This window comes from Pelobates fuscus, chromosome 4 (assembly GCF_036172605.1).
Source record: "Pelobates fuscus isolate aPelFus1 chromosome 4, aPelFus1.pri, whole genome shotgun sequence".
Lineage (NCBI taxonomy): Eukaryota > Metazoa > Chordata > Amphibia > Anura > Pelobatidae > Pelobates > Pelobates fuscus.
Window position 1 is genome coordinate 69587076 of NC_086320.1, and position 12596 is coordinate 69599671.

A 12596-nucleotide genomic window follows, 5' to 3' on the forward strand; every position below is an offset into this window, starting at 1 on the left:
CCCCCCCTGTGATTTAAGGGATTTATGAAAGACCCCAAGTGAGTTATGGTCTATATGGATATATATTTTCGGGACATATGAGACTGTGTGTTTAACAGCCAATGAGGAGGTAATGGCTTCTGAATGGCTAACAACTGAGCTGCGAGACTGCAGGGGCATAATTCATGCACCAAAACCACTTTATTAAGTTGAGGGGGGATTTTGGTGCTTAGACTTAGTATATTTGTGTTTGGATGTACATGATGTATACATCTTTTAGCACACATTGTATTAAGTGGTTATTATATCTTAAAGTACCTCTCACGGAACTTGTAGAATGTTAATGGAAAAATTATTTTTTTATTACTCCAAAACATTATTAGATTTGCCTTGATTATATTTTGTTTTCCAGAAGAGATAAAAGACCCAAGTAAGAACATTCCCCGCACAGTATTCACGTCCATAACTGCAGTGATTGTGTTTTATCTGCTGGTGAACATCTCATATCTAACAGTGCTTTCGCCCAGGGAGATTGTATCTTCAGGTACTGCTGCTAACAATGTGCTACTTTCACTTCCTTTTGCCTTTTATTTGATTTAATTAACTGCATACTTACTTTACGCTCAATTCTATAAGTGCCATAAAGAGCCACACTGCTGTTAAAAAGGAGCTACACTTGGAAGTTAGTTTAAAGATCCGTATGTTTACTACAGGGCTCACAGGTTGACTTCTATGGTAGGTGTAATTCAGCTTAGTCACTTTTACATAGAAACATAGAATGTGACGGCAGATAAGAACCATTCGGCCCATCTAGTCTGCCCAATTTTCTAAATACTTTCATTAGTCTCTGGCCTTATCTTAGAGTTAGGATAGCCTTATGCCTATCCCACACATGCTTAAACTCCTTTACTGTGTTACTTTTTGCCCACAAAGTGCAATCTTACATGATGCTGGCAAGATAGTATATTTCTGTAATTATAACTGCAAACTGCAATATTTTGTTACTGTTATTTTGCTATAGAAGGTGAATATATAAAAAATACATGGTGGAGTTTGTATTACCCCAGCTGGAACTCAAGCAAGCACCATATAGCATTAAACTTTTCAGTGCTGCAGTGGAGTGTTTATCTCCCCTGTAGCTTTGAAAATGAGAAAGGAAAAGCCAACTACTAAATGTCTTTGTCACACCCGCATGTAATTACTGAGAAACAACAATAGCTTTCTGTTGCAATTAAACAGGCAAATACATACATACAAGTCTGTGCGTGTGTGCGTGTGTGCGTGTGTTACTGAATCCTAAGAAAACTGGGCAGGGAGGCTGACAAGTGACCCTCACCATTTACTCCTACATACACTTTCGGGGGGAAGAAAATTGTTTAATAGGACCAGAAGGTGCTTACTTTTTGATGAACAAAAGACTTCTCCTGTAATATGTAAAGAATTGTCTAGTAACATGTATAGTATATATAGAGTACTTGCTTATCAGAGTACTGAGATTGGTGGGATACCAAGTCAATCTGAATATTGAAAGCAAAAAGGCCTATATAAGGCAAAATAAATAAATAGATACATAAAGTAATAGATTAAATAAATAATGATAATTGTGAAGAAATTACCCTTTTATTCAGTATTTCTTCATTTTTCCCTTCGGTAGATGGAACTACCGAACAAAGACCACCCCCTGGCTCATTTAACTTCAAAGCCTGCTTCAATTAAACCCTCTACGTGTGCGGCCAGCGTTCGTACTACTGATCGCCACGTGGCTGAGAAAACCGCCATCTTTTTTCATACGAACAAAGGCAGCGGGACTTGGTCGTCGAGTGTCTGGAACTAAAATCGGACACTCAACTTTCTGAACACCGGTCTCAAACACACGAACGCTGGATCTATATGTACCGATTAGCTAGAAGAGCGCTATTCGGTACGGTTGTGCATACAAATGTGGGGAACAATCGCTGCTAGGAGCCAAGGGAATCCATTTGGTACTTTTATTTGTTTTTCTCCTTTTTCTAAAGTGACCGGCAAAACCACCCAAACTTGTGGAACTATTTTGGGCAGCCCACCCACGGTGAACTGGTCACAAAGGACCTCCATGGTTTTGGAGAACCATGGAGGTCCGATCAGGGTGAAATTTGAATATGTTGGTCACCCAGATCAGGGCTATCAGGGGACATATTATTTGTGGGGATACCCCATGTATAAAGGGGTGTTCCAGATATTGGGGAAAATAGTGATTTTTCTGCCTGGAGATAATCAAGTTATTACTTTATCAGACTTGACTATCTCCAGGGAATGATATGTTTGTGCTGGGTGTGTTTTATGTTTTTACTGTACGGGATTGGTTATATTTTGTCCCTCCCTGTGGGATGTCCCCCTTGCATGGGGACTTGCATAAAAGCCTGTGTGTGTTAATTAAAGCCAGTTCATCTTGTACCTTTCTTCTTGACTTCGGCTGTTATTTGGAATTCGTATGCTTTACTAAGGGAATTATCTTGTAAAGCTATTGGTATTTCGTATGGATTTCGTCTATTGCAACTACCGAACGGAGAGCTATTTTTTCTAGGCTCTGGCGGTTCAGGAGGAAACTACCGAAGGAGGTTTAAATATACTTGGTTTCCTTACAATAATAATTTGAAAATTAGGACAATATAGCAAAATGTGAATCCAATGCACAATGCATGGAAATTAAATAAAATATATGTTTTAGTGAAACAATAAAATAAATGTTGTGTAAACTATGTACATAAACATAAAATGAATAATTGAATCAGTTGATATGCAAAAGTGCATATATCCAAACTGTGCATAATAATAACAAAATTACAAAAAGGGTTTTAATAATACCCTAGAGAGAAGACCACATAATAATCTTTGGCTACAATAAAGCCCAAGATTAAGAGTTATCAGCTAAGTTAAAAAAAATTCCAATTAAAAAAACAAATAGAAACATGCATGAAAGGTGCCTAGATAGTGTACACTAAATCTTTGTGATAAAAAGAGAGAGAATCAGACTCAGTTGGTCCTATAAGATATAGTTTTGGTGATATGCACAATTAGGAATATTAGGAACCACTGTTCATCTGATGGGGTTAGTGCTGGTGCAGTTATTTGGCTCTAGGTTGGTGAATGTGGTCATTTTGTAATAGTAATTTTGTGAACATGCATTTATTAGTGTGGAGAGCCAGATAAAAGATGTCCCATGAACACAAGAACAGTGGAGCTTAAAGGGACACTAAAGCTTATTGAATTTATTCTGGTGAGTAGAATCATTACCTTTTCAGAGAAAATGCAGTGTTTACATTACAGCCTAGTGATAACTTCACTGGCCACTCTCTAGATGGCTGTTAGAGATCCTTCCAGGGTCATGGCTACCTAAAATGCATCCAAACATTCAGTGCCTCCACCTTCTGCATGCAGACACTGAACTTTCCTTATAGAAATGCATTGATTCAATTCATCTCTATGAGGAGATGCTGATTAGCCAGGGCTGTGTTTGACTTGTGCTGGCTCTGCCTCGATCTGTCTCTTTGTCAGTCTCAGCCAATCCTATTGGGAATCATTGTGATTGGATCAGGCTACCACTTCTGCTGATGTCAACAGGCAGTGGGCAGGTCTAAAGGAAACGGGGACAAAGCCAGCAGCTTCAGGCTTGAATACAAGTAATATTTTACCATATTTAGGGAGGCATGAGGAGAACAGGGGGGCTAGATGGTTATCTTAACCCTGTTTGTGTTCCTGACCCTAAAGTGCTCCTTTAATAGAAGATAAAACCCATATTATCCAATGGATTAATTCAGGGCAAAGTTTATGTAAAGACATTTGTGACCATAAATGGAATGTTCATTTGACAAATAGACCTCTATTCAATTGGGTTGAAGGATGAAGAATAAATAATTTTTTTAGATTAGTGTTTTTTTTTCCATTGTTGTTTTTTTTTATTTATTTTTATTTAGTTGTGTGTGTAAGTCTGTGTGTGCATATGTATCTCTGTGCGTGCTTATACATGTCCATGTGTTTGTGTGTGAGTCTGTTTGTATTTATATCAATGCGAGTGTTTGTGTGTATATATAAAAATGTATGTGTCTACACACTGATCAGCGACATCATTAACATTACTGACAGGTGAACTGGTATCAGTGTCATGGGCACCCAAGTTTCATTGATGAACTTGGGAGCAAAGGCTAACCAGTCTTGTCCAATCACACAGAGGAGGTACTGTAGCTCAAACTGCTGATAAACTTAATGCTGGCTGTGATAGAATTTTTTTTAATTAAAATAAGTAGTAGACTGGATCCAAAGGGTATAGGAAACACCCCTTTATAATATATAAATAGTTATATATTAAGGTAATATCCGCACTCCTATATACAATAAAAAAATAATTTTATTATATGATCAATCATAAAACATGTTCCAAAGTGATCTATATACACCCATAGAGAAGCAATAATCAAACAGTTGATATACAAACAATTCATGACATTAGCATAAATTCTTATGCATATTTGATATTGATATAGTACACCAAACTAAAGAGAATGAAAAATAAATGATAAGCTGTAAACAAAAAGCTAGATCAGAAAAGAAAAACAAGTCTGTTAATTGCTGTATACACATTACCTAATCAGTGAAAGGAGGACAGAATAACCATCCAACGTTTCAGCACAGGAGGTTTTTGTCAAGAGTGAGACAAAAACAAATTCTACAGTTTGGGGGGTTGTGGTGCCAAAATGCATTTCCGCCCCGGTGCTATGTAACATAAGGAAGCCTCTTGTAAGGACATATTTAAAACCATCATATTTAACCTTTTACACATCTCTGTTTCTGCTGTTGGCCGAAAAGAAAGCAGAAAACCCAATCTGATGGGGTTTCCAGTTTTGCCACACAGAAGGAAAGCAATCCTCTTTGACTCCAAAGTCTTGATTTCTTTTACTGTAAAAAACCATGTCCTCTGCTGAAATCTCCTTTCTTCCAGTCTCAATTTCAGATCTCTTGTCAATTGTACAATCCTGTTAATGAACAAAAAGTGATACATGTATTCTAATTGTAAAAGTCATGTACTTGTAATAAAAATGATGCATTTCACAGTAATTACTCACATGGAGATGTTATGTAATTGCAGCTGCAGTTTCGGTAACATGGGCTGGTAGAACAATTCCAACAGCGGCCTGGATTATTCCCATGTCCGTTGCGGTCTCAATATTTGGTTCCCTCAATGGTAGCATGTTTATGTCAGGAAGACTAAACTATGCTGGAAGCAAGGAGGGTCACCTGCCATCCATCATATCCATGCTTCATGTGCATTATTTGACCCCAGCACCAGCCATGATCATCTCAACAATGATTGCATCTATTTTCATCATCCCTTCTGACCTCCTCTCTTTAACAAACTACTTTTCATTTTGTTCCTGGCTTTTGGTTGGCCTGACTACCATTAGTCTGATTGTTCTACGTTATCGTGAGCCTAATCTTCACAGGCCTTACAAGGTAGGATATTTAATTATCACGTTTTCTTTAAAAAATGTATTGGCTATAATTGCAATATTTACTTGCAATAAAATTTTATAGTGTAGCGATTTAAGGGAAGATCTTAAAACTAATAAATTATTATGTATGTTATGTTCATTTCACAGTTTACCTTAATTAAACCCAACTAGGTGTGTCTAAGGAAATTTACAAACTCTTTCAAAGATAGCAATTTATAAGCAAAATATATTGTGCTCCAATGAGGAATATTCTAGCCTTGGTGAAGAAATAATCTAGATTTTATTAAAGACAGGAGATTAATACTCGCATAAACCTTCTTTACTGACACCTCCAGCAGCAAAGAAACAGTTAACATAGTAGAAAAACAACCAATCAAAATCTGGAAAGGCAAAAACAATCCTCATCTGGACCCTCCCACTTCCTCTGTGTCTGATGAGGTCAGTCGGAGAGTTGAACAAGTGAACATCAACTAAGGAGTCAAACACATGACAACAGGAACTGAAAACACCCCCGGAGAACCCGTTTCACACTGAAAATAAAATGGAAAAGACCCATGAAAGTAAACTGTAATAGACTGGTTGTCACAACAACACAAAACAGTCATATAAACCAGTATTAGACTGTAGCAAAGAATTAAATCATAACACAACCCCCTAAGTAAACTATAATAACAATCCACATAATATGAATAAGCAAGTCTGGAAATAAGGGTAAGAAACCGAAGAAGAATTAGATTTGTTCTGCCGAGAAACTGTGAAAAACACCTCTGCCAGAGAAAACAAACAAATAAAAAATCTACTACTAAGGCCCTAATATCAGACACCCATTGCAAAGAAGTCAGACACAGGAAAATGACCAGTTTAGAGGAAAGCGGGTGGAATGACAGCAGGTCATTATCTGACCACCTCTCCAAAAATTGAAGGACCAAAGAGATGTCCCAAAATGAGGAATAACGAGTTGGGGAGGTTCGGCCAGTCAAATCTTGCGAAGCAATCTACAGAATGTAGGGTCCTTCCCCACTCCAGATCCCTGGGGGGGAACATGGACTGTGGAGACAGCCAAAGGAAAAATATTGATCATCCTGTAAGACTTTCCCGGTGAGAAAAGAGTGGAGGAAATCCAAGATCATGATAGGTCATGATAGGGGCAGTTAAGGGATCCAAACCATTTTCTAAACATAAGCTATGCCACATTCCCAATGCCTGATGATAGGACTTTCTGGTGCCTGGAGACTCGTTGTCCACCAGCACATTCCACAATCCCTGGAAATACTCCAGGCCACCAGGGACAGACAGTCCTGAGAAACCAACAGATACAGAGCCTTGCCTAAATCCATCAGGAGATTAGGTGAGGGCGGAAGGACCAGGGGATCATCACAGGACAACTCCAGCCGGAAGCACCATGGCTGAGCAGGTTCATTGCACCTCGATGTTTCAGCAGATTTAGAGTTCGTAGAATAATCGAGAATGGGGAAATGCGTACACCCCCAAGGTGGCCATTCCTGAAGAAAAGCATCCACCGCAAGGCACAGGGGATCTGGAAGCCAGCTGAAGAATAGATCGTTCTGCTGATTGTCTCTGGAGGTGAACAGATTCAGATGAAGAGGACAGCACCAACGATCAAAGAGATGAAATATCACGCCAATGATGGGAGAACCACCAATGCTTTGGTCTCTGTGACTCTGTCCTCTCATGGTTTTCCTTTTATCTCTCCCAATGCTCATTCAATGTCTCCTTTTCCAAGGATACCTCCTACCCTCGTCCTGTCTCGGTTGGAGTTCCCTACCTAAGGCTCTGTCCTTGGTCCCCTTCTATTTTCTCTTTATACTGCCTCTCTTGGCAAACTTATTGCCTCTTTTGGATTCCACTACCACCTGTATGCTGATGACACTCAGATATACCTCTCCTCCCCGGACCTCTCCGCTGCCGTCTTGCAATGTGTCACTGCTTGCCTTTCTTCCATCGCTGACTGGATGGCTTTCTGAAACTCAATCTCTCTAAAACTGAACTCCTTGTCTTTCCTCCTCCTAATACTAGGAGTCAATTCAAAGTGCTAACCCATACATTTAAAGCACTGAACAACTCTAGCCCCTCTTATATCTCTTCACAGATCCAAAGGTATGCCCCTCCTCGTTCCCTCCACTCTGCCCGTGACCACCTCCTGACTACTGCTTGCACCCGTACGGCCTATAGTGTTAAAACCAACATCTAGTCCCTTCTGACCCCCTCTTACCACCTACATATAGTAAAATCTTACTTGTATTCAAGTCTGCAGCTGCTGCCTCAGCCCCTTATCTGCCTGCTTACAACTGACATAATCAGAAGTGACTCTGTGAGCCAATCACAATGCTTTCCCATAGAATTGGCTGAGACTGTCAAAGAGGCAGGTCAGGGGCAGAGGCAGCACAAGTCAAACACAACCCTGGCCAAAGCTGTGGATGTCAACAATTACATTCATTTAAAGAGTTGCCATTTCTCACCTTGGCTGAGGAATGTGTAAAGATCTCCGTTTTTGATTATATGTAGAAACTGTATAGATGTTGCCACGTTCCGCACACATGTGATGAAATTAAAAAGACAATTTGAGGAAAAATGTTATAAAGCAGAAATGTTAGACAGAACTATAGAGGAAGTGGCTGACCTTGATCGTAGCTCCCTTCTGACATATAAATCAAAAAATTAAAAGAGAGAAGAGATACCTTTTATACGTCATTATAACCAAAAAAGTCAACAAATAAAACACATTTTAAATAGATTCTGGCCTCTCTTAAAAAATGATCCTGCACTTTATGAAATTCCTCTAGAGAAACTGTTGGGAATAATATATTTTGCCTATATACAATGCTTATTGACCCAAGGCTCAATCTACAGATGACCGGATGTCTACAGATGTCCAGTCTGTTTAAAATTGGCTAACTTGGAGCATGTCAACTTTTGGGAATAATACACTTTGACACTTTGTCTACATACAATGCTTAGTGAATATACCCCTAGACAAGAGGTATAGAACATAATGTAACAGGTGTTAGTGTTATTTCCTGTGTGTTTCTGCCGTTGGCCTTGTTTCCCGGTTTTCTCTATTTGATCATAACTGCTTAGAATGAAAAGATATTAACTACTCAGTTCTAAATGCAGTTCTAATTACACATTACTAATTGTGTAGTTATATTGAAACTTAGCTTTGTGCAAGGCCTGAACATGAAGAAACGCCTGCAAGCTAGCTATAGGTTAAGATGTTAAGATAAGATAGATGGTTTTGTTAGGATTGGATAATGCTTATAAGACCACCCCTGTTTCCTCTTGAATATAACCTGTTACACAGCCTATTAAATATTAGAAGTCACCTTGAACCTTACATTGTCTTGTCTTATTCATTGGGGCTCCTCACCAGCTGGTTTGGGGACAAGTAGAAATACAGAGTTCCAAATTGATTAAAAGTCCATGGCATGACATAAAGGAAAATTCCTGATGCAGGAAATCTTCACTAACAGAAACCAACAATAATTTATAAAGGAGTCCCTAATCTAAAAAGTTATTTAGTATATAACCATATAAAAGGAGTCCACCACGCACTTTTTTGTACAAAGAGGGTTTTTGGCTGCAGACTATGTCAAGCATGCAAAAATACCCATACTACAAAAAGGCACATAAAATCTTTCATGGACCCACATGAGAAAAATAAGGAACATAATATCAGAAGAATAACTATATGTTTTACGAAAAATGTGATCTACCTTCTCTCTTGCTCTTGCAATCTACATTATGTAGAAAGGACCAAACGCCTTTTACATGTGCGCATCAATGAACACATCAGAAACATTAAAAATGGATTAGAAAAAAATAGCCTATTAGCTTATTTTAATAAAGTACACAATAGGGATCTTAGGTTTCTAGATTTTAAAGCAATCCAGAAAGTTCATTTTAATTGGAGATGAGAGGATAATATTGGGAAATTAGGAAGAATGGAGATGAGGTGGATCTATGTTTTAAACATTCTAAGTCCTTATGGACAAAATGCTGACTTCGAGTTATATCATTTTTTATGAGAGGTTTTATTTGGAGAACGAACACTTTTTTCTAGTATAAACATATATCTACCTCAATCACCATTTTGAGTTTTATTTCATCTTATTTTATTTTTTTGTATATTTTATATATTAATTTGTATATGTGTATACACTTTAAATGAGTGAAGATCTTGGATAGAACCTGGTCTCGGAAATTATCTCCTTTAAGTATGGAAAACTTGACTGTGGTACCTTTGATATGTGGACAATAGATCCCAAGAAAAGGATTGTTGGTTTCGTAGTATGGACTGAAGGGCAAAGTGACGTGACGGCAAATAGCTGATACGCTGAATTCAGGAAACATTCACCAAGGAGAATTTTGGTCCCTGTAGGCTGAGGAAAAACACGGAAGTGAGAACGTAAATTGAAATATATGGCACAGTTGAGTATCAAGGTGAGGACACACCTCAAAGATACATGCCCAAATGAAGAGCAACCTGATAGGACCAAAAAGTTTGAGGGGTGGAGTTTGAAGCAGTTTAAATTGGGGAAGCGGAGAAGTGCAATCTGTCGATTGAAAAAGCTGCAAACCAGGTGAAACGCGTCTTAACAAGGGAGGAGATTATTTTATATTTTATAATGTATTGTTTTTATTGTTTTATTTAAAATTGCAATAAAAGTATTTGTTTTATGCTTACCTCTCCCACTGCACCTTTTATCCGGTTAAAGGGGGGTGGTGCCAACCCTTAAGCTGACACAAAATCCATATACTTGGAGCCAGTTCTTAAAGGGACACTCCAGGCACCCAGACCACTTCTGCTCATTGGAGTGGTCTGGGTGCCAACTCCCACTACCCTTAACCCTGCAAGTGTAATTATTGCAGTTTTTTATAAATTGCAATAATTACCTTGAATGGTTAAGTCCTCCCCTAGTGGCTGTCTATTAGACAGCCACTAGAGGGACTTCCTGCTCTATAGCACAGGTTTTCTGTGCTAGAGCGTCGCTGGACGTCCTCACGCTGTGTGAGGACCTCCAGCGTCGCTCTATTCCCCATAGGGAAGCATTGAAATTCATTTTCAATGCTTTCCTATGGGGTGCGCTAGTGCGCATGCGCGCCATTGCCGCGCATGCGCATTAGGTCTCCTCGGCCGGCGGGCGAGATCAGTCTCGCCCACCGGCCGACGTAAGCAAAAGGAGGAGCGGCGGGGGAGGAGGAAGCAGCGATGTGGGACCTGTCGCTGCCTCTGGTAAGTCACTGAAGGGGTTTTCACCCCTTCAGCAACTGGGGATTGGGGGATGGGAGGGAGAGGGACCCTCCAGTGCCAGGAAAACGGATCGTTTTCCTGGCACTGGAGTTTCCCTTTAAAGGGACACTATAGTCACCTGAACAACTTTAGCTTAATGAAGCAGTTTTGGTGTATAGAACATGCCCCTGCAGCCTCACTGCTCAATCCTCTGCCATTTAGGAGTTAGATCCCTTTGTTTATGAACCCTAGTCACACCTCCCTGCATGTGACTTGCACAGCCTTCCATAAACACTTCCTGTAAAGAGAGCCCTATTTAGGCTTTCTTTATTGCAAGTTCTGTTTAATTAAGATTTTCTTATCCCCTGCTATGTTAATAGCTTGCTAGACCCTGCAAGAGCCTCCTGTATGTGATTAAAGTTCAATTTAGAGATTGAGATACAATTATTTAAGGTAACTTACATCTGTTTGAAAGTGAAACCAGTTTGTTTTTTCAGGCAGGCTCTGTCAATCATAGCCAGGGGAGGTGTGGCTAGGGCTGCATAAACAGAAACAAAGTGATTTAACTCCTAAATGACAGTGAATTGAGCAGTGAAATTGCAGGGTAATGATCTATACACTAAAACTGCTTTATTTTGCTAAAGTTATTTAGGTGACTACAGTGTTCCTTTAAAGCTCCACAAAAGGTGAGCACGTATTTAAATACATACATATAGTATTGGATGTTTATTATGCTGTACCCAGATTATTTTTTTCTTCTGATTCCTTTTCTGAATATGAACACCTGAGGTACATCACTAAGTTTGGAGCCTCAGAGGTCTGGTTGCCACCTTATAAGTGCATGGATATCTGCTGTTTAGAGCCTTTATCTTGAAAAGGCTCTATACCATGTGAGTTCTCAAAAATGTATTATATTTAGATTATCCAGCAAAGACAATATTACCTTATTGTGTTTTTCTCTTTATTTTTCATATATTGTACACCCCCTCCAATTTGTTTGAAGGGGTAAGTGCCCGTATCCACCACTTTTGTAGCGCTGCACTCTCACTCTCACTCTTACTGTTGGGTGGTGTATTGTATCACTTCAACATGAGGAGTATTTGTATATTTTTGCCATATCTAGAACAGTCACCACATTAATAAAATATATACACATTAATATTAGTTATTTATTATATACAGTATATATATTTCTCTTTCTAAATACATAAATACATACAGCAACAAAAAAACAATAAGAATAAAAATAATCTGTTAGTATACTCTGTTTCACAAGTATACTAACGACAAGTCAGTTTTCACGACAAGGGTTTTTTCTTTAAATACAAACTAACGTTTGTCTTTTTTGTCTGTTCCAGGTCTTCCTTCCAATTGCATATGGAGTTGTGGCAGCAGCTTTATTTTTAGTGATTGCTCCAATCGTACAAAGTCCAAAAGTTGAATATTTCTATGCTTTGCTGTTTATGTTGAGCAGCCTGATTGTGTATTTTCCGTTTGTATATTTCAAGTTGCGTCTACCCTACTTTGATAAGATCACATGCTTTTTACAGCTTTTCCTTGAAGTGTCACCTACTGATATATATGAAGACTCTAAAGATCAGTGATATTGACAACTAATTTCATACTGATGTTCTGTAGGCCTAAAGTGGCACTACATACACTGTAACCTCTACAGCTCATTGCATTGGTTATGGTGCTGTGAGTCTTATGGTGCCATCTCACAGATTTGTGTTAATATCTTTTCAAGAGGATAGACTTCTGCATTATTTGTCCAGCCTTGGGTGGATAACCTAGCTTTATGGCTTGTTGCTATCATTACTCTTTGAAGTTCACATAATCAAAGCCACATCAGTGTGGTCTTTAGATGTCAGGAAAGCTGA

General features: G+C 38.8%; 1 protein-coding gene across 1 annotated transcript in view; it reads left to right on the forward strand.

The window, feature by feature from the left end:
- Positions 1-12320, forward strand: part of LOC134607795 (b(0,+)-type amino acid transporter 1-like) — a 35749-nt gene extending 23429 nt beyond the window's left edge. The window contains exons 2-4 of the mRNA XM_063450352.1: positions 392-523; positions 5102-5466; positions 12075-12320. Coding sequence (XP_063306422.1) covers positions 392-523; positions 5102-5466; positions 12075-12320 — 743 coding nt within the window. The remainder of the gene's footprint in view (positions 1-391; positions 524-5101; positions 5467-12074) is intronic.
- Positions 12321-12596: the final 276 nt, after the last annotated feature.